This window comes from Panthera onca, chromosome D2 (assembly GCF_046562875.1).
Source record: "Panthera onca isolate mPanOnc1 chromosome D2, mPanOnc1 haplotype 2, whole genome shotgun sequence".
Taxonomy (NCBI): Eukaryota; Metazoa; Chordata; class Mammalia; order Carnivora; family Felidae; genus Panthera; species Panthera onca.
This window is the reverse complement of record NC_138349.1, coordinates 7,529,370-7,552,196: the sequence shown is the minus strand read 5'-3', so window position 1 is coordinate 7,552,196 and position 22,827 is coordinate 7,529,370. Positions and strand designations below refer to the sequence as shown.

At 44.3% G+C, this 22,827-nt stretch overlaps 1 protein-coding gene across 1 annotated transcript in view; it reads left to right on the top strand.

Moving 5' to 3' along the window:
* Positions 1-1,932: 1,932 nt before the first annotated feature.
* ABRAXAS2 (abraxas 2, BRISC complex subunit) overlaps positions 1,933-22,827 on the top strand; it is a 31,116-nt gene continuing 10,221 nt past the window's right edge. Inside the window, exons 1-4 of the mRNA XM_060641244.3 lie at positions 1,933-2,032; positions 6,683-6,773; positions 11,727-11,763; positions 14,493-14,559. Of these exons, the coding sequence (XP_060497227.1) occupies positions 1,934-2,032; positions 6,683-6,773; positions 11,727-11,763; positions 14,493-14,559 (294 nt within the window). The 5' untranslated portion in view covers position 1,933. The remainder of the gene's footprint in view (positions 2,033-6,682; positions 6,774-11,726; positions 11,764-14,492; positions 14,560-22,827) is intronic.

The window sequence follows — 22,827 nt, the reverse complement described above, 5'->3', positions numbered from 1 at the left end:
AGGAAGTTGGCAGACTGGGGAACCATTACAACAGCACCTCAGCTAGCACCTCCTTCCCCTACAGGGCACTCTGGAGCTGGGATGACCCTTTGGAATTACCCCAGGTTGGAAGGAAGGAGGTGAGCCTTTATCCATCTATATTGATGAGGCATTGAATGTTGGTCACCCAGAAAATGAGGAATGATCTCAGGCAATGACACTATACTGAAGGCAAGTCCATGAGAAAGCTGACAATTTCCCCAGCTGGGGAAGAAGCTGGGTGTGGTAGAATAGTAAGTCCTGCAAGGGTGGATATGGGTCACACATCAGAGCATCTAGAGCAGAGATAAAGGAGTAAACCTTGCAACTATCTGTGAGAAGAGCACTCTAGGCAAAGGGAACAGCAAGTGCAAAGGCCCTGAGGTAGGATGAGATAGGGATACCCAGGAAGCAGAAAGACTAGTGCGGCTGAAGCCGAGTGAACAAAAGGGGCAGGAGCAAGAAAGGAAGTCAGATGAGTGATAGGAACCAAGTCATTACAAGGTTTAGGTTTAGACCAAGAAACAACATGCTTTAAATTAAAAAAAAATTTTTTTTAATGTTAATTTAAACATAAAGAGAGAGATACACACAGAGTGCGAGCAGGGGAGGGCAGAGAGAGAGGGAGGGAGACACAGAATCTGAAGCAGGCTCCAGGCTCTGAGCTGTCAGCGCAGAGCCCAATGCAGGACTCGAACCGATGAACCGTGAGATCATGACCTGAGCCGAGGTCGGACGCTTCACCGAGTGAGCCACCCAGGCGCCCCTAAATTTTAAGTTTTAGCATGACCAATTTAGTTGCTGTGTTGAGATTAGATTTGGCAGGGAAGGGGTTGAAGACAAGGTGGAACCCAGGGTTTCTCAACCTCATCCCGTGGGGGAGGTGGGGGTCCTATGCATTGTAGGATATTGGGCTGCCCTCTAACCACTATGACCAGCGGCACCCTCCTCCAAGTTGTGACATCCAAAAATGCCTCCAGACACTGCCAAATGTCCGCCGAGGGGTAAAATTGCCCCCAGTTCAGGGCTCTTGAGTCAGAGACTGTTATAAAGACCCAGGAAAGAATTGATGATTTAGACCACCATGATAGGTGATAGGTGTGCTGGTGGTGAGTTGTAGGATTCTCGATATATTTTTAAGACTGTGCTGACTGATCAAAGGTGGGGGAGGTCAACCATGATTCCAAGGTTTGGGGCCTGTGCAACAGTCAGAAAAGTCCTTCTGCTGAACTTTTGGAGAGCGTGGTACAAGGAGACTTGTGGGAGATCAGAAGTCCAGTTTCGAACCTGAAAGATCGGACAAAGAGAAGAATGATGATTCCTGAGCTTCTTTACCTAACTTTGTGAGATTTAACTTTTGCTGTTTTTCTTAAATTTGTTGTTCCAATCTTCTTTCCATGATTTTTCCTTAAATTCGTGTCCTTTTGTTACAGAATCCAATCCCTTACCCCCTTCACTGCTACCACCATTTCACTTCCAACCACCCCCAAAGACACCTCCCTCCTGCGGATTACAGTACCACCCTTCCCCCTCTGCCACATTATAGCCTCCACGCTGCCGCCAGAGTGGTCCTACGAAAATGGAAATAACAGCATTTTCTTTCTATGTCAAACGCAAACCACGCACTTGCTTGATCATCTCCCTCCTTTCATTCTTGAGTTGGATTTTATTAGTAAGAGTTTCATTTGCAAAGAGAAAAAATGAATTGGGGAACTCTCGAGGGCTACGCAGAAGAGGCGGTATCTGAGATGTGCAGGGCACGAGACGGAGTACACTTCGCGGGGGTTGGGTTCCAATAGTGCAAGTCTGCGTCTCTGCGGGCGTTGCGGCCCCTTGGCCTCACCCGCCAAAAACTTCATTTCCCAGGATGCCAAGGGGCGGGGCCGGCCGGAAGGCTGCGTGCCCTCCGCGGGGCATGATGGGGGAGTTGGAGATTTCCATCATGGCGGCTTCCATTTCGGGCTACACCTTCAGCGCTGTGTGTTTCCACAGCGCCAACAGCAACGCTGACCACGTAGGTGCCGGGCCCCCCGCCGCGGCCGCTGGAGCCTCCAGCCTCCGTCCCGGGCCGGCGCCTGCGGCCAAGCTGGAACCGCTCGCGGCTCACCCCCTGGGCTCCCGGGCTGGCCCGAGGGGCAGGTGACCCGGGCGGCTCCCGCCCCCGGCGAGCTTCTGCTACCCTGGGCTCCTTCGTCCCTGGGATGGGCCCCCTCATTCGGTGCCCGCCACCTCCTGGCCCTCTCAGGACAGCCGTCTTGTTTTTAGCAAAGCTGCCTCGGTTGGCAGCCAGCAGTGTCTGGAGTCGCTTAGTGGAAACCGAGCTCCTGCCCCTCCCTGAGAGGCTTCTAGACTTGCGAGGGGCTCCCGGGGTCGGCCGAGAGCGGAGAGACCGAGCTTTAGTCTGGGAACCGAGGCACCCTGCCCCGCCCGCCGGTCTCACAGGTTGTTGTGGGGTGCGACGAGGGAAAGAAACCATGGCTGTCACTGTTCATACTCGTTAGATACGTTCGTGTGTTTTCTTCGCCTCGAGGGAAAATGGAGAATGTAAACAGGAGTGTTTAGGTGTAGGGTCTGTTTGCCTTGAAGTTGCATATTTAGTTCCTTGGCGAATGTCCTAAAACCACGGCGCTCGTCGCAGCGAAATAGGGAAATGACAGGCCTACGTATGAGTGATCGGAAATGCATAGGCTCCGGAGCTCCCAGAGAGCAAAGCTTGTCTGCTTCAATGTCTTTATTTCGCGAATTGTCTTTTTAATGTCATTCGCCTGGATGGAAGTTTCTTTGTGAAACTAGGTAACTTTTATCTTTACATATGTAATCTGTCCACCAAATTGAGGGGTTATTTTAAAAGATGTCAATAGTGAGTTATTCAAATTTATTTAATAAGTGGGGGGGGGGGGGTTGTGGTTGTCATTACAAAGCAAAATGATACACTGCAGAATAAGGAACTGGGTTTGGTTTCATGTCTGCAATCTTAGCTTCCATTAGTAAAAACTGATCACACAGAGAGGTGATTCTGTTAGTAAGTTGGGTATCATGAAATTATTGTACTTTTCATCTCTTCGATGTTGATAGTGGAGATAGGAATACACATGGGTGTTTCCAGAGTTAGCTCACGTCTCTGGACACTAAGGCCTGTGATACTATAGGCAGCTATTTGAAAATGTAATGAAGTTCCATATATAGGTGGTTTGTGATACTCCTGATGTCCTTAGAAGTATTAAATATGGTTTCAGCAATGCTTCTTAACATCTGTAGTTGTTGGACTACCTAGTAATATCACAGTTTTTGCAGAAGGCAAGACTATTGTTAAGAATAAGTTACCTCTTGGATAGATGTTCTACAAACAGCAGTGACATGGCCATGTTACTTAGATTGTTATTAATTTAATTCGAGAGATATTCCCTTATATCTGTGCTTTGCCAGACATGGTGCTAGACTTTGTGGAAGTCTTTGCCATGATATGGAAGTATGTCTCCAAATAGTTTGCAACTTTATTTCACATGGCCATAGCTGTTTATGTTAACCTTGCCACGATTATATATGCAGACTACTTTAATTTCAATTTTATACATTTTAAAGTTGAGGAATCAAAAACTTGCTTTTGTAGTGCATTCTTGTTTTGTCCAGGAAATAAATTAGTTTAAAATCACTCATTCTGTAGAGCTGAGGTGAGCAAGCATTTTCTGTAAAGGGCCAAATAGTAAATGTTTTAGGTTTTGTGAGCCAGTCTCTGTAGCAACTACTCAGTTCTGCTGTTGGATGAGGAAAGCAGCCAAAGACAATAAATAAATTAGGGTGAATGTTTCCAATAAAACTTTAGTTATGGACTCTGAAATTTGAATTTCTTATAATTTTCACATCATGAACTATTCCTATTTTTTATTTTTTTCAACCATTTAAAAGTAGAACCTATTCTTAACTTGTCGGCTCTACACTAACAGGCATGAAGCTAGATTGAACCCACATACCACAATTTGCCTCCTTCCGCTATAAAGTAACAGTGGCTCAGATAATCCAGACCAGTAGATAATAAACATTCATTTTATACTTGGCTTTGGAATGTCTTGAGGTCACTGTTGACTTTTTCAATCTGAGGACTATGATAGAGTTTCCAGGTAAAATACAGAGTACTCAATTAAATGTGAATTTCAGATAAATGGGAAGTAATTTTTTAGTGCCAGTATATCCGAAATATTACATAAAAAATTGTTCATTGTTTATCTGAAATTCACACTTAACTGAGTAGCCTGTATTTTTATTTTCTAAATCTGGCAGTCCTAGACTGTGGAACACTAAGGATCTGTAGATACATTCTTAAGTGTAAAGTTCTATAGAAATTTAAACTTTTTTTCATGTTAATTTTTATTAATTTGTTACAAAGACAAAGCTTCTCTTTTGTAGCGAGAGCTCATAACTGAAAGACTTTTATGGAATAAAAGTCACTGTTTCTCAAACTAGTAGTCATGAACACTCCTTTAGGTTTGAGAGAAAATTTTTTTTTAATGTTTCAATTTATTTTGAGTGAGAGCACATGTGCATGCAGCCATTGTGGGGAGGGGGGCAGAGAGAAAGGGAGAGAGAGAATCCCAAGCAGGCTCCTCACTGTCAGTGCAGAGAGCCATGCGGTGCTCTGTCCCACGAACTATGAGATCATGACCTGAGCCGAAATCAAGAATCGGATGCTCAACCCACTGAGCCACCCAGGTGCTTGAGAGAAAATTTTTTAGAGGGGATCTGTATATTACTTAAGTTTGAGAAATACCCTGTACATGATGATTTGGGATTTTAGGACACTCCCCTAATTCAACACAAAAACTATGCTGTAAAGCATCTGTCTCTCCCTCCTCACCTCCACAGATTCCAGCTGGAAATATATATTTTTTAATGTTTATTTTTGAGAGGGAGAGAGAGAGAGTGAGTGGTGGGGAAGGGCAGAGAGAGGGAGACAGAATCCCAAGCAGGTTCCGTGCTGTCAGCCCACAGCCCAACGCAGGGTTCGAACCCACAAATCATGAGATCATGCGTGATCTGAGCTGAAATCCAGAGTCAGATGCTCAACTGGTTGAGCCATCCAGGCTCCCCTCAACTGGGAATATTTTTAAACTAGGAAATTTCTTTAATTGATTTGAAGGGTTAGCCTAGGATAGAAAGGTATGTAGTGCAAGGGCATTGTTTTGGAGCACCTGGGTGGCTCAGTCGGTTAAGCGTCTGACTTCAGCTCAGGTCATTATCTCATGGTTTGTGGGTTCGAACCCCACTCTTTGCTATCAGCTCAGAGCCCGTGTCAGATCCTCTGTCTCTCTCTCTCTACCCCGTGCTCTCTTTCTCTTTCTGCCCCTCCCCTGCTCTCTCTCTAAATAAATAAATAAAACATTTGAAAAGGGGGGGGGGGCACTGTTTCAACAAATACCCTCAACCAGTATTTATTGAGCACCTCCAATGTGTTAGGCTAGGCACTGTGCTGGGTGCTGAGATATAGCAGTGAGCAAACACAGAGTCCCTGCCTCATGGAGCTTACATTTTAGTAGGTGTAGCCATTTATTTGTTAATACAAGGATGTACTATGGCGGATAGTGAGAAGACTGAGAAGAAAAAGAATGCAGGGGACAGGAGACAGGGTGTCTGACAGTCCCTGTTTCCGTTACATTGGCCATCTAATAAGGTGCCATCTGAGTAAAGAGCCAAACGGACCGGGGCGCCTGGGTGGCTCAGTCGGTTAAGTGTCCAACTCTCGATTTCGGCTCAGGTCGAGATCTCATGTTTGGTGAGTTCAAGCCCCATGTCGGCTCCACGCTAACAGTGCGGAGCCTGTTAGGGATTCTCTCTCTCCCCCCACACCCTTTCTGCCCCTCCCATGCATCCTCTCTCTCTCTCTCTCTCTCACAAAATAAATATACTTAAAAAAAAAAAAAAGCAAAATGGAGGAAGGAGTAAGCACGTGGCTCTCCCGGAAGGGCGATTGCAGAACAGCCTATGAGTTCACCCTCTTAGGAAAGTTATTGTGACAGCCATTGAATGTTCTCCAACTGTACCTGTGCTGAGCATGGCAGCAAGTACACAGCAGGTCATGTGCCGAGTGACCCAGGGTTTACCGTTCTCCCAAGGTGTAAGGAAACAAACCTCCGTGTTTATTAAGGAAAAATATTCGTGCGAATGATAGATTTATTTGCTGAAATCCTCATTTCCTACAGCCTGTACAAGAGCAATTCGTTGTGCTTTGTGTTAAACTTCTTCATCCTTTTATCATTAACAGTGCTTTTAAAACAATGAAATAAATTGTATGCTGTTTCCAGAAAACAACCTTGGAATATTTCTGCTTCCTGAGTTTTTTTGATATTGGTTATTACACTCAGTAGGATTTAAGAAATGAATTCACTCTACTTATTTTTGCTTCAAAAAGAAAAAAGCAGTTTTTTTTTTCTTAAGGGATTAAAGTATTTCATCGTGTGTGGAATCCTTTTTTCAAACAATCCAGTTAATCGGTATATCTCAGATTGCTTTAGTCTTCCTTGTGGGTTTATAGAAGAGTAGTTTCTTTGGCAAGCTTTTTGGATTATTGTTAAAAGTTGTTATGAAATTATAATGCCCTCCATTCCTTTTAATTCCAGTAAAAAATCATCTTTATTTTTAGTTTGCGACTATTTTCTCTCATTACTTTTAGGAAGGATTTCTGCTGGGAGAGGTAAGACAAGAGGAAACCTTTAGCATCAGTGACTCACAAATCAGCAACACAGAATTTCTGCAAGTAATCGGTAAGTGAGTTTATCACTGAGCTTAGAGATACTTTTTCTGTACCAGTGCTGTTTGTTTTGTTCTTTGGCCCTTTCCCGATTTTAATCTGAAAGATGAAAGGCACACAGAAAACCATTAAAATCACAACGCGAATCACTTGCACCGATAACTGGTAGGGAATGTTTTATAAGTCAGTGTGGACTTGCAGCGTATGACTCTATGTGTAGGAAGCCTCGTAAAGCTGTCTCTTACTAACTGGTCTTTTACTGAACTGCTGTGTATTATTTCGCTTGATTGTCTCTTTGAAACCACAGCGAATCCCAAGTTTGCGGCTCGGGCTATTCCCCATTGTCAGCCTCCCCGCGTACTGGAACCAATAGATCTGTTGGGCTGGTGCTTCCTGGAGCGATCTGGCAACAATGTTCACACTTGTTTACACGAGCAGTTTGCTGAATGGAAGCAGCTTTCTTTCTTTTCTTTTTTTTTTTAAACTTTTAAAATGTTTATTTTTGAGAGACGAGCAGGCAGAAGCAGAGAGAGAGGGAAACAGAGAATCAGAAACAGGCTCCAGGTCCGAGCTGTCAGCACAGAGCCCGACGCGGGGCTTGAACTCATGAACAGTGAGATTGTGACCTGAGCCAAAGTCGGACGCTTATCCGACTGAGCCACCCAGGTGCCCCTCAAAACAGCTTTCTGAAGAACAACCCAGTCGATTTGGGGGCGATTGCTGAGGAAGGTGAAGAGCATTTATAGATGCGCCCACCCTCTTTGCATCAGCCCCCCTTTTTAAAAAAATTTTTTTTTTTTAATTTTTATTTAAAAAAAAATTTTTTTTTAACGTTTATTTGTTTTTGAGACAGAGAGAGACAGAGCATGAACAGGGGAGGAGCAGAGAGAGAGGGAGACACAGAATCTGAAACAGGCTCCAGGCTCTGAGCTGTCAGCACAGAGCCTGATGCGGGGCTCGAACTCACGGACCGTGAGATCATGACCTGAGCCGAAGTCGGATGCTTAACCGATGAGCCACCCAGGTGCCCCTAAAAAATTTTTTTAATGTTTATTTATTTCTGAGACGGAGACAGAGCACGAGTGGGGGAGGGGCAGAGAGAGAGAGGGGGACACAGAATCAGAAGCGGGCTCCAGGCTCCGAGCTGTCCGCACAGAGCCCAACGTGGGGCTCAGGCTCACGAACCACGAGATCATGACCCGAGCCAAAGTCGGTCACTCAACCGACTGAGCCACCCAGGCGCCCCAAGCCCCTTTTTGATAACTAGGGATCAAACTGCACCTCAAGCATGTCACCCAACAGCATGTCCTGACGCTCAGAACACAGCAGGGGACATTTCACTTCTGCGGCCAGCATCTGTTGACTATCGCGTGTGAGGCATGTGCCACACAGCGAGGGGGATATCCACATGCATCTCTAGCTGCCAGGAGTGTGGGGAGGAGAAGACAAGTGAGCAGAGATACCAGACAAAGCACAAGATGGGTACTGTAAGAAAGGAACAGAGACGAGCCCCTAAGTGGAGAAGGAAAAACCTGCTAGTGGGGAAAATCAGTAATGGTGACATGAAGGAGGTGAACTCAGGGCTAGTGGGCAGTGCATTCAGGGGAACCCAGAGCAAGGAGTGCATAAAATATACAGGGAATCTGGCCTGTTTCTACACAATTAAAATACAGAATGTGTGAAGGGGACTGGTTGCTGGTTTGAAATCTTGCTGGAAGGTTAGGTTATGTTGGGGCCACATCAGCAATTTCAAGCCTGTTCTGAAAGCCTTCTAGTACATGGGTTGGGAGGCCGGGATGAGGACTGAGGGGCCGGCGGGGGGGCGGTTAGGATTGTGGGGGCGGGGACAAGAAATAGTTAATTTCCTAAAGGACCAAATCTACTCCCCACAACAATGACTTACTAGAAATTTTTTTTTTTTTGGATGCTTATTCATTTTTGAGAGACAGAATGCAAGCGGGAGGGGCAGAGAGAGAGGGAGACACAGAATCCCAAGCAGGCTCCAGGCTCCAAGCTGTCAGCACAGAGCCCGACGCAGAGCTCAAACCCACAAACTGTGAGATAATGAGCTGAGCCAAAGCCGGACGCTTAACCGACGGAGCCACCCAGGTGCCCCAATAATGACTTATTATAAAGACTTGATCTACTGGATGTAGCCCTTCTTTCACTGAGATTTTCTTTTTGTTTTGCTTAACTCTTTAAAATTCTGCGATAGAGACTTTGGTTTCATTGGACATGTGTGCAGTTTTATTGTTTGCACTTGGATTTTCAAAAACGAATTTGGTATTTGAAGGTTAAAGTGCCAGAGTTAACTGACAGCAAACCATGCAAGAAAGAGCTCTCTTACCTGGCGTGCTCACCAAAGCAGCATTTCTGATGAATATTCTGGCTATTTATTTATTTTTAAAGAAATAGAATGGGAAAATAATTCCAGTTCTACAGTTTAATGCGGTGTATCTGATTTATAAGCCTTCGGGTTCTCGCAGTAAGTACGTTTCCATGGTATTGTAAATACGGAGAAGTACCGACTGATAGAGTGTCCCAGTTAATACAGCACCATGACAACCAGCTTTTGCTGTACAACGTTTAGCTTATTAGCTATATTCATTTCATTGTTTGAAACAGATTATGGATCTTGTGGGCAAAGCGTTTGCTGGTATTATCTTAAAAGTATTGTTATCATTGGAATAGTTTTCTTTTAAAAATGAATACATGTTAGAAATATAAACCAGAGACTCCGGGAAATCTGGGTGGGAAGGACAAACGTTAGCTGAAGTGCCATGAGTAGTGTTTCAGACCAGTGGTGTAAAGAAACTTCCTGGCACAGCTTAACCTCCAGAACGAGATGTTCTAAATAAAACGAATTGACCAAAGTTGGTATTTGCTGCACATGTCTGAATCCATGTGCAGACCCCTTTATCTTTCCCTCTATAATAAGGACTTCATAAAGAACGCTACGTTCGGAACACGAAGTATCGCGTTTTGTGTTGATTACATGTTAATTTTAAAGGCTGTGCTAATTCGCTTTAAAATCTTTATTTTTGGGAGAGAGAGAGAGAGACACACACACACACACACACACACACAGCATGAGTGGGGGAGGGGTAGAGAGAGAGGGAGACACAGAATCCGAATCAGGCTCCAGGCGTTGAGCTGTCAGCACAGAGCCTGACACGGGGCTCGAACTCACCGACTGCGAGATCATGACCTGAACCGAACTCGGACACCCAACCGACCGAGCCACCCAGGCGCCCCTGTGCTAACTCACGTTTAATAGAGCTGTCCACCCTTCGTTCTAGGAAGGGGAGGGAGCAGACCACCACCCAAGGGCTTCCTTGGTTAATGAAGTGACGCCACTGCAGTTACTGGAAAGGTTGGGAGTAGTGGAGCTAAGTCACCCCCAGGAGGAGAAGCAGAGGTAGGACGATCGATTGGCGGGACAGCCGAAGGTCCGGGGGTAGCGAACTTCTAAGGAGATGAGTGAAGAGACGCCCTGCACGTGTAAAGAGGAGTCTTGACCACACGGATGAGCTTAGAGGCACGGCAGACTCTGGGACCGCAAGCGAGGCTGCCCTGCTTCTGCCTGTTTTCAGAGGCCTACCTATCAGCCAGCGTGCCAGCCAGCTTCCGGGTCATCTGTGGCTTTATCACGTTTCGGGCTTTCACCCAGTTTTCTCCATGGAGTGCTTAGGCCTTGCAAAAAATCTTCTAAGAGAAAGATTCAGCTTCCTTTAGCAAATGCCACACGATATCTAGGACATATCTTTAGTGTGCTTCTAATCCCAGTTGTAAACCATGACAGAAGTCTGCTGGCACAGTTGATGACAGCAATGTGTATTTGGGGTTCAGAACTGACTCGAGGGGGTTTCTGAAAATACCCTTTAAAGTAGAAGGTGAGTTTTTTCTCTTTCTCCTGAACTCTTTTTAAAGTTTTTGCTACAAATGTTCCACGTTCTAATCGCTTTACCAATAGTATCTGAAATAACGTAAGATGGTGTAATGTATTATGCTCGGTGATGAAAGAGAGAACAATTTCTAGATGAAGGTTTCTTATTTGCATCACTTCGTCAACAGCTACGCGAGGCGATGAACTCATCTTCCCAGTGGGGGAACTGCATTCGTGTGCATGTTCTGGCAGCGTTAACATTAGGACAGAAGCTAATGGACACAGTCCCATGTCCTCCAGGGTCATGGTTTCACTTTAATTGCGTTAAAATTGTAGCCTGGAACTCTGTGGCTGTGGCTTTTTAAACAACAGGTGATTAGCCTCTGTCCAGAAGAATGTTATTAATAGAATTGAATGGTTAATTAGTCTCATGGTCTTGTAAAGCAACCCAGACCCCAAGCCCCCTGATGAGCTTGAAGAAATTGTTCACTCTGGTTAATCACAGCAATACTTCCGGAAGCCATTAGGATCTGCCTTCTAAATGACTGTTTCCCTTGGTGCTGACCGTCTTTGAAAGGGTTAACAGGCCTCCAGAGTCTCCTCCTCCCTTCCCCCTCAAAACACCTGGCCCAAGTTGTCCTGAGCCCATTAGTGGGTTATTGATGGTGGGGTGGTTAGGCCGTCCTCTCCCCAAGCTGTCCTCACTGTGCTCATACACTTTGATTAAATGCTTCCAGTCGGTTGTTACTTTTCCCTCTTATGCTTTGTTTAACTAGGTGAGATTGAATGAGGGCACACAATAGCTGCGTGTTCTGAATAAAAGCTTTCAGATGTGTGCTTCTCGCATGTGGACAGATGGAAACAGAACTTGTTCTCCAGTTGACTTTGTACTGCGAATGCGTCCCTGAGTTGAAGTGTTAAGAAGGCACACTGCCTTCACTAGTACCTGCTAGGGAGAGGAAAGCTGTCTTTTTATTCAAGATTTTAGTTAAGAAAAAAAAAGAAAAATCCTGGGCTATTTGATACTTGCCTGTATCTTACCAGATTAACTGAGATGTGTTTTTTTCTTTCTAATTACAGAAATCCATAATCATCAGCCTTGTTCAAAACTTTTTAGGTAAGCCACATTCTTTGTCACTTTTAGTCCTCATTAAAATATTAATTGATAAAAACTAGTGAATTTCGGGGCGCCCGGGTGGCTCAGTTGGTGAAGCACCCAACTCTTGATTTCGGCTCAGGTCATGATCTCACAGTTTGTGAGACTGAGCTCCTCATCAGGCTCTGCGATGACAGCATGGAGCCTGCTTGGGATTCTCTCTCTCCCTCTCTCCCTTTCTCTGCATATGTGTCTCTCTCTCAAAAATAAATTAAAAAAAAAAAAAAGAACTGGAATTAAAAAAAAAAACTAATGAATTTAGGTCTGTAGCTGATTGTGGCTATAAAGTCACACGTAAAACTCAGGGCATCCAAATTCACTTGTTTGTGAACAAACACCTATGTGTTTGGGGCACTGTGTTAGGTTAGGGAAAGGGGAGGGATGGTATAAATCTTGGCCTCAGTGGTTTACAATGAAAGCCTGCTCCGGCACCCTCCCAAGGACTGTTCGGCCCCAGAGCAGGAAGTTAAGGATCACATATGGATAAAATAATTTAAGGGGTGTTTTTAAGAAGAATAAAAAATGTTCAGTGTTCAACTTTATGAGGAAAGGAAAGGAAACATGGAACTTTCGTTTTGCGTGTATATAAGTTAATATACACCGGTTGCATACTAAGACCAACTAAAGGACAGAAAGGAAGAAATGGGAGGGCACCGTTCAGAAGGGAGGGAGCAAATGACACGTGTGGAGGTCAAGAGAGAAAAGTGCCAGTGTCCTCTGTGCACCACACTTCTCCCCAGACTCCCATCGGGCCTCTGCCTGCTCTCTCAGCCCCAGACCCCTCCACCCGATGGTTGCCGTGATGGTTCCAACTCAGTGTTTCTTAACCCCCACCCCTGAGGGTGTGTTCTACCTTCCCAGAAGCCAGTACCTCCCTTCTAGAGCTGCCCACGCTAGTGCAATTCAGCGTTCTCGATCAGCGCTCCCTTCTCTAACACCTGCCCACCCCTCGTGCCTAGCCATTCTTGCTGTATGTCCCCCGCTCTCACCCTGACCCCTGTCTCGTTCTCAGCTGGCCCAAACATCCAGCGCCTTGCACCCAAGAACTCCTGGGGACCCCTCCCTCTGCCCCCCACCACACACACACCTACCCATCGAGTATTTCAGAGGCTTGCCCTCATGCAAGATGGCTACCTGTGGACAAAGCCCGAAAGCAGCCAAAAACCTCATCACTTTTAGATTTATACGTAATTGGAAGAGGAGTGGGAAGCAAGACAGGCAATTCATCTGAGAAGAATCTCAGAGCACACGACGTGATTCAGGCCCTGGTCCTCACATTCCCTGGGTTTGGTCCACGAAAGTATCCGATTTGGCCCTGATTCTGCAAAGCTCTGCTAGCCTTTCTGAGGAGTTCCTTAAAATGCTGTCAGTAAGATTGTACCAGAACAAGGATTTAACTTAAGTTTGCTTTAACATTTTATTTATTTATTTATTTTATGTAGTCTACACCCGACGTGGGTGAGAACAACAGACTCACACTCCTCCAACTGAGCCAGCCAGGCACCCCAGGATTTAAGTTTAAGTCATAGACCTATAATTCTTGGAGCTGAAAGAAACCTTAGAAATCTATGTCTACTCCCTGTTTCCGGAAAGGGAAATGGAGACCACATGGGTTAAGTGACTCACCCGAGATCATAAAGTGAGAAGCAGCATGGCAGGAGCTGGTTTCTCCTGACTTCCAGTTCCGTGGCTTTGTTTTTGTTTTTACTCTTTTTTTTTTTTTTTTTAATTTTTAAAATGTTTTATTTATTTTTGAGAGACAGACAGAAAGACCGAGTACGAGTGGGGGAGGGGCAAAGAGAGAGGGAGGCAGAATCCATGAAGCAGGCTCCAGGCTCTGAGCTGTCAGCACAGACAGCTCAGGTGGGGCTCGAACCTGTGAACCACAAGATCATGACCTGAGCCGGTCAGCCACTTAACCGACTGACCCACCCAAGCGCCCCTGTTTTTACTCTTTCTTGAACCTCTTACTGCTTTATAAGGCCTGGGCTTGTGGTGGTGGGAGGAAGGCGGAGGGACGGCATTCCTGAAAGCACAGCCAGTGGTGGAAGGGCCCACACATCATCGTGCCTGGCCTGCTCACCACAGGATCCGGGTCAGGTAGGTCTACTTGAGGGTCAGACCTGGCTTCAAATCTCAATTCTTCCATCTACCGGCTCTACGGTTGGAGGCAAATCGCTTACCCCTAAGTCTCTCTATCTACGAAAATGGGAATAGAACTCGGACCACGTTGGGCTGTGCTAATACCGACTCACCAGCATTGAGGCCAGAATGAAATGAAATAACACGAGAAATCAGCCAAACATTTAACAGATGTTCGTCTCCCTTCTGCATTTCTCAGAAAAGGAGCTCTTGTGTTCGCCACCCTCCTCCCCCCCCCCCCGCCAAGTAATTGATACTTAGAAACAAGGAAACCACACGTTTCATAATTACTTGCTATCAGTACCTCCCACGTGTGGAAGTAATACAATTTCATCAGTCTCTTGAGAATTCTCTGATGCAAAAGATACCTTCTATCATCAGTAAAGCATTGAGATAGATTTCTCTGTGTATCTGTTGAAGACAAGCAGTTCTATCTCTATTGCCAACTTTTAGGATTCAGTGACCCATAGATGCACGAGGCTAAGCGTATTCATGTCAAAATACTACCCAGTTTTAATAAAATCTATTTTCTCTTTAAAAAAACACAGTTTTTATGACTATGCAAGCAAAGTTAACGAAGAGAGTTTGGACAGAATTCTTAAAGATCGGAGAAAGGTATGTTCTATTTCTTGCTTAGTCTGATTCGGAAATCCCTCTTTATCTTATCATCTAAACTTAAAACCAGAAAGGAATGTAAAATGAGACAATGTGATTTGTTATTAACGTATGAGAGTTCTGTTGACTTAAGTAGATTTTAAAGGTAAATTGCAGATGTCAGATAATGTTTATAACATATCAATAGAAAAAAAATGAGATATTTATAGTATGATTCTATTATGTAAAACTCCAAAGGGGGAAAAAAAAAGAATTATACTTCAGAGAGTTAAAAATAGTTGAGTTGATTCTGGATGGTTCTAATTTTCCATTTTGTAATTTTTGAAATAATTTTGCAAATATCTTCTATACATGCATTAATTTTATAACCAGGAAAAATGTTTCTAAAAAATGTAAGTCGTAATTAAATGTCTTTGAATATATCATTCTTTCAAGTTCAGTTAACATTGAACATAGATGTTTTTCCAAAAGGTCACGTGTTTATTATTTCTGTCAACATATGCATATCGTGTTCTGATTATATGGTAAGCAAGCCTGAGTAGAATTACAACTGGAGGGCACTTGGGTGGCTCGGTCGGTTGAGCTTCTGGCTCTTGATTTTGGCTGAGATCATGATCCCAGGGTCATGGGATCAAGCCCCATGTAAGACTCCACACTCAGCTGCTTAAGATTCTCTCTCTCTCCCTCCCTCCCTCTGCTGCTCTCCCCTGCTTGTGCACTCTCTCTCTAAAAAAAAAAAAAAAAAAAAAAAGATGGGGTACGTGGGTGGCTCAGTGGGTTAAGTGTCTGACTTCAGCTCAGGTCATGATCTCACGGTTCGTGAGTTTGAGCCCCGCATCGGTATCTCTCCTGTCAGCACTGACCCCGCTTTGGATCCTCTGTCCCCCTCTCTTTCTGCCCCTCCCCCACTTGCTCTCTGTCTCTCTCCAAATAAATAAACTTGAAAAAAAAAATGGAAAATGAGCCAGTTTTATTGCTGCAGCGTTGTCTGATAATCTCATTTATAATTTACTCTGTTGTACCGTGTGTAGGTTTTAACTTTTTTCCCTTGACAGTTTTTATTCCAGAAAAATAGATTTTTTTATTAAGCTATCACTTGAGGGAAAAAAGTTAATAAAAGTTTCCAATTTGTCAAACAGAAAACAAAATGCCTTTGTCTCGAAGCATGTGTCATGAAAAAGCTTTCAAAAGATCACTCCTGGGTACAAAGAGCCAGCACTGTGGGCACTTGGCCCCCGGGGTGTCTAACGAAGGGCATCGGGGGTAAGAGTGCAGGCAGAGTAGGTCAGCAGCCTTCCCATCTACTGCCCGCCTCAGTAGCACTGCCGGTTGGAAAGGCAGAAAGAAAAGCAGGTAAGATGAAAGGAAGAATGGGAAGGCTGGAAGCAAGGACGGACAGCTTCGTGGACGATGGCGAGCTCAGGAGGTGCTCGGTCTTGGTGGAGTCTGACCCCATCGTCCGTCCACCTGGGGAAGGGAGTTAGAGCAGCCGCAGGCATCACGGTCCTGCTCTCTTGTTTTCAGTGACCTGCCCAAGAGCACGTATGCCGGAATCTCTCGGCAGCCCATCCTTTCCTCTCCTGACTACCAACCTACCTCCTGATTCCATTTATTTTCGTATTTTAGACACCGAACTGTTATTTAAAAAAAAAATTTTTTTAATGTTTTTATTTATTTTTGAGACAGAGAAAGACAGAGCATGAGCAGGGGAGGGGCAGAGAGGGAGACACAGAATCCGAAGCAGGCTCCAGGCTCCGAGCTGTCAGCACAGAGCCCGACGCGGGGCTCAAACCCACGAACCTTGAGATCATGACCTGAACTGAAGTCGGACGCTTAACCGACTGAGCCACCCAGGTGCCCCTCCTGCTTATTTTTTAAGTAATCTCTACACCCAACGTGGGGCTCAAACTCATGACCCTGGGATCAAGAGTTGCACGCTCCACCGACGGAGCCAGCTGGGCGCCCCAGTGACAGACTTTTAAATATGCAGTTTCACCTCTATGAATCTGGCCCAAGTAAACATTTGCATCCAGGCACAAAGATACGAAAAGCTGGCATTATTGAACATTTAGCTCTGTGTCAGGCCGTGTTGTAAGCGCTTTGCCGGTACTGGAACAGTCTCAGGAGGTACGTTGCTATTGTTCTCATCCCCACTGTACAATTGAGGCAACTAAGGGTAACTTGCTGAAGGTTGCCAGCAAGTAATGCCGGAGCCAAGGCTTGAACTGAGCAGTCTGGCCTCCGAATCCACATACGAGGATGTTTGTTGCATCTTTACTTAATGGTGAGGGTTTTGAAAGCAATCCAACCAGTGGGAACTGGTTAAGTATATTGTGCCAGCACCTCTGTACTGTGGGATATGAAGCAGCCATTAGAAAGAATGAGGGAAGTTCTCATGTGATGACCTAGAAAGATCTTCAAGTTGTGTTACGTGAAAAAAGTAGCGTTCTAATTTGAGCCTATTTGATATAGAGACAAAAATCTGAACAAGTAGTTGGATGTACAGAAAACAATCTGGAAGAAAGGCAACCAAACTTAAAAGTATTTACTTCGGGAAGGGAGAGTGGGGTGATGCTGCTGCTGGGGGGGGGACTTTGTAAGATACATGTGTATGTATATATATGCCTATTTTTAAGTTTATTTTGAGAAAGAGAGAGCATGTGGGTGCACATGTATGCTCGTGCACGAGCAGGGGGAGGGGCAGAGAGAGAGGGAGACACAGAATCCGAAGCAGGCTCCGGGCTCTGAGCTGTCAGCACAGAGCCTGACGTGGGGCCTGATCCCATGAACCGTGAGATCATGACCTGAGCCGAAGTCGGACGCTTAACCGACTGAGCCACCCAGGTGCCCCTAAAAAAAAAATGTTTTTGTTTTTTTTAGAGAGAATGTGCGAGTGGGGAGAGGGGCAGAGGGAGAGAGAGAATCTTAAGCGGGCTCCACACTCAGCATGGACCCCGATGTAAGGCTCAATCCCACGACCCTGGGATCATGACCTGAGCCAAAATCCAGAGTCAGAGGCTCAACCAGCTGAGCCACCCAGGCACCTCATACTATAAACTCTTTAAGAATTCTTTTAAAAAAATGGGGTCCCTGGGTGGCTCAGTCAGTTGAGCATCCGACTTGGGCTCAGGTCATGATCTCATAGTTTGTGGGTTCAAGCCCCCCATCCAGCTCTGTGCTGACGCTCAGAGCCTGGAGCCTGCTTCAGATTCTGTCACTGTCTTTCTCTGCCCCTCCCCTGCTCACTCACTGTCTCTCTCTCTCTCAAATATAAGTAAACATTAAAAAATAAAAAAGAATTCCTTTCAAAAATCCAAATTTCTAGTGTGAAAGCAAAGATGACATATAATATTTGATGACTGAAAACTTTATAGTTGATTCTAGTTTGAGCCTCACCCCCCCTGGAAAGGTACAAAATTGCATTGCCACCTCGAAACAGTTATTGTACTACCTACAAAGGTACATCTAAAACATTAGGCTTGGGGGCGCCTGGGTGGCTCAGTCAGCTAAGCATCTGACTTCGGCTCGGGTCATAATCTCGCGGTTCACGGTTCATGAGTTCGAGTCGGGCTCTGTGCTGACAGCTCAGTGCCTGGAGCTTGCTTCAGATTCTGTGTCTCCATCTCTCTCTGCCCCTCCCTCTCTCGTGCTCTGTCTTTCTTTGTCTCTCAAAAATAAATAAATGTTTAAAAAAAATTTTTAAAGAACCATTAGGCTTAAAAATACATGTGTACTTTAAACAGTGTCTAACATAGAAAATATTTTTCTATCTAATAATAACTCTTTAAGACAGTGCTGATAGAATCTCTTCAAAAATTGCCTCTTTGGTAGGCAGGCTTCAGGTCTAATATTTAATTGAAAAATTCTAAGAATTGAACAAAAGTTTAGTAAGTTGAACTCACATAAAATAAACACACAGTAATTTTAACAGTTCTCAGGTTCCTAGAATTTTCCATTAAAAAATACAAGCCAATAGGGGCACCTGGGTGGCTCAGTCAGTTGAGCGTCTAACTTCGGCTCAGGTCATGATCTCACGGTCTATGAGTTCGAGCCCCGTGTCGGGCTCTGTGCTGACAGCTCAGAGACTGGACCCTGCTTCGGATTCTGTGTCTTCCTCTCTCTCTGCCCCTCCCCCGTTCATGCTCTGTCTCTCTCTGTCTCAAAAATAAATAAACGTTAAAAAAAAAATTAAAGGGGCGCCTGGGTGGCTCAGTCCGTTAAGTGTCTGACTTCGGCTCAGGTCACGATCTTGCAGTCCGTGAGTTCGAGCCCCGTGTCGGGCTCTGTGCTGACAGCTCAGAGCCTGGAGCCTGTTTCCGATTCTGTGTCTCCCTCTCTCTCTGACCCTCCCCCATTAATGCTCTGTCTCTCTCTGTCTCAAAAATAAATAAACGTTAAAAAAAAAAAATTTTTTTTAAATTAAAAAAAAATACAAGCCAATAAAGATTTTTGTCACAACAGAAACTAATACATGAAATATATTAGGAATATGTTTACAAAAGAGTATGCGGCTCTCAAGTGTAGGAAGTCCACAACATTGCTGAAACGTGTTTTGGTGGTAGGCTTGAGATAGAGGCTGAGGTTTGTGCTGTGAGAATCCCCCAGCAGGTGCAGTGTGGACATCCGCGGCAGCGTGCGGAATCACTGTCGTGGCAGAGCCCATCTTGTGTTTACAAAGTTCGCACGAGCCTCAGGGTTTTGGCTAAGGCCAAAACAGCAAGCGAGAGGAGGGTTTCTCCCTTCTGGACTATCTGCCCTGCGGTAGATAACGATAAACATAACTGCCACCTTAGTATCATCGTAAGGCCAAAAGGCGCATGGCGTGAAAGTGACAAGTGTGCCCAGGACGGGGGATGATAGCTTTGGCTCCGAAAAATGTAAGTGAATGTCTAGTTGAGAGTAGAGCGGGAAGTCTTTGTGAAAAGTTGTCTGTAAAACTTCAGAAATAAGGTTGTAGGGAAAGATGTCCACACTTTTTCCTCACGGCCCAAACATAATTGTCAAAAAATGGGCTTTTTAGTATCAGTGAAGTAGTTTCTCAGTAGTCTTGCAGCTAGCTTGTTAAGCTCTAAAAGGTAGAATCCTAAATGTCACCAATGTGGATTAATTGGGCATCTCATCTTTCATTGACCAGAATGACGGGGCATCTTTTTAGCAAATATCAAATGAATAAGTATATTTCTATCAGTTGATATCCAAAATAAATGTGTAAAGCTCCCCGCTTCTCAGAAAATACAAATTGAGGGGCCCCTGGGTGGCCCAGTCAGTTGAGCGTCCGACTTCGGCTCAGGTCACGATCTCGCGGTCCACGAGCTCGAGCCCCGCGTCAGGCTCTGTGCTGACAGCTCAGAGCCTGGAGCCTGCTTCAGATTCTGTGTCTCCCTCTCTCTGACCCTCCCCCGTTCATGCTCTTTCTCTATCTCAAAAATAAATAAAAATTTTAAAAAAAAATTGAAAACAAAACCCAAATGGAATAAAACAATTGGAATCATTAGTGAAAAGCATTAGTGCTCATCCAGTAGCCCCTTGCAAGATTCTGTTCGTCAGTGAGTGTTTCTTGGGAGCCACCAATGTGCTGGCACCGCTCAGGTCTTTGCGGGGATGCGGGGGGAGTAGAGACCCCCAGAGGCACTCACTCTAGTATTACTCATCATACTCCCGAAGCTCGCGGTGCAATATGGCGTGTTCTCAGGCACCAGTAGCTCCAGAGAGGTGATGATTTTTCTTACCCACTTTTTTTTTTTTTAACTGCTTTTTCCTTTGTAATGACCACTGTCACGTGACCAGTTTGGAACCGTACAGTTACCATTATACCGTGGAGAAGACAGGCAGACAGGCTCCCCATCTTAGGTGTCACTCCTTAGCTCCGCGACTTTGGACGAAACGTATTTTATAAGATTTAACGTTGTCAGAAAACGTTTGGGTTTTATTTTTGTTGAAAGAACATCAGAATTGGGGCGCCTGGGTGACTCAGTTAAGCGTCCGACTCTTGATTTTAACTTGGGTCATGATCTCGCAGTTTGTGAGATTGAGCCCCACGTTGGGCTCTGTGCTGACGTTGCGGAGCCTGCTTGGGATTCTCTCTCTGTCTCTGTCTCTGTCTCTGCCCCTCTCCCACTTGTGTGCACTCTCTCTTTCTCTCAAAATAAATAAATAAGTATTTTTTAAAAAAAGAGTATCAGGGGACACCTGGGTGGCTCAGTTGGTTAAGCGTCCGACTTTGGCTCAGGCCATGACCTCACAGTTCGTGGGTTCGAGCCCTGTGTCGGTCTCTGTGCTGATAGCTCAGAGCCTGGGGCCTGCTTTGGTTTCTGTGTGTGTCTCTCTCTCTGTCCCTCCTCCACTCAAGCTCTCTGTCTCTGTCTCAAAATAAGTAATCATTAAAAAAAAAAAAGAAAATATTTCTTAAAAAAAAATACCAGAATGAATTGCTTTTATTGGAAGTTATGCTTTATAGTCAGTAATAACTCCATGAGGGCAGGAACTATTTCTTTGTTCCCTGTAGTTCCTTGCATGTGATATAAACCCAGTGGAGAAAACATTACTCACCTGCCAGAGTTGTGATAATTAGTGAAAATATTTGTAATACAGCTATCTGGGGGCTGGGCACAGGGGTTCAGCAAAGGTTGGTTCATTTCCTTCCTACATGAAAGTTCCAAAACATAATCGAAATTCACTATTAATTTTAAAATGACACTAACAAGGCCGTCTGGGTGGCTCAGCTGGTTGAACCTCTGACTTCAGCTCAGATCGTGATCTCATGGTTTGTGGGTTCAAACCCCGCATTGGGCTTACTACTGTCAGCGGGGAGCCTGCTTTGGATCCTCTGTCTGCCTCTCTCTCTGCCCCTCCCACACTCGTGCTCTCTCTGCCTCAAAAATAAACAAACATTAGAAAAAAAGTGATGCGACAATAAATTTCATATTAAAAATAAATAAATAAATAAATAAACATTAAAAATGAGAAAATGTTAAAAAAAAAAGTGATGCTAACAATTTTTAATTACCTTTACTTCTTAAATCAGGATTTTCACTTAAATTGTATGTTTCAAAGAAAGAGGCTATATGAAGGTTATTCTTCTGATAGAGTTAAGTATTTCCACAACAGAGATTTTCAGACTTTAGTGTGTATAAGAAAAAACTCAAGGAATTGTTTTAAATTTATATTCCTGGTTCTACCCTTGGATGTTCTGATTCTGCAGGTTTGGTAGGGCCCAGGAGCAGTTGATTAAGCTCCCGGGTGTCTAGGAGATCATATTACAAGAAATATTCTTCCAGAGAGCATAACAGTCTTAATTTGCTTAGACAGTTGAGTTATCCCATAGAGCTGACGAAGCTAAAGTCGTTAAATCATTGTATTGAGGTATAATTGACATACAGTGAGCTGCACATATTTAGAGCACACACTTAAATAAGTTTTGAAATATTCATACACCCATGAAACCTTCAGCATAAAATCATGAACATATCCATGCAAAATCTCCTTCTGTCCCTTTTTTAAAAGTTTATATATGTATATATATATTTATAATCTTTAATTGAAGTATAATTAATATATAGTATTGTACTTGTTTCAGGTTTACAAATGATTCAACAATTCTGTACGTTACTCAGCGCCCCTCATGATAAACATACTCTTAATCCTTCGTCTGTTTCACTCATTTCCCCACCTACCTCCCTCTGGCAACCACCAGTGTGTTCTCTGTAGTTAAGAGTCTGTTTTTCGTTTTTGTTGATCTCTTTTTGCTTTGTTCGTTTGTTTCCTAAATTCCACGTATGAGGAAAACATACAATATTTGTCCTTCTCTGCTTGACCTATTTCACGTAGCATTAAACCCTCTAGATCCATCCATGTTGGTGCAAATGGTAAGATTTCATTTTTTCTTATACCTAATACTCCATCGTGTATATCTACCGTATCTTCTTTATCCATTCTTCTATGAATGGACACTTGAGCTGCTTCCATATCTTGGTTATTGTAACTAACGCTGCAATAAACATAGGGGTGTGTACACCTTTTCAAATTAGTGTTTTTGTTTTCTTTGAGTAAATGCCCAGTAGCAGAATTACTGGATCATATGGTAATTTATTTTTAGTTCTCTGAGGAACCTCCGTACTCTTTCCCACCACGGCTGTACCAGTTTGCATTCCCACTGGCAGTGCACGAGAGTTCTATGCACATCCTCACCAACATTTGTTGTTTCTTGTGGGTTTTTTGTTTTTTGTTTTTTTAGCTGTTCTGACAGGTGTGAGTCGATATCTCCTTGTG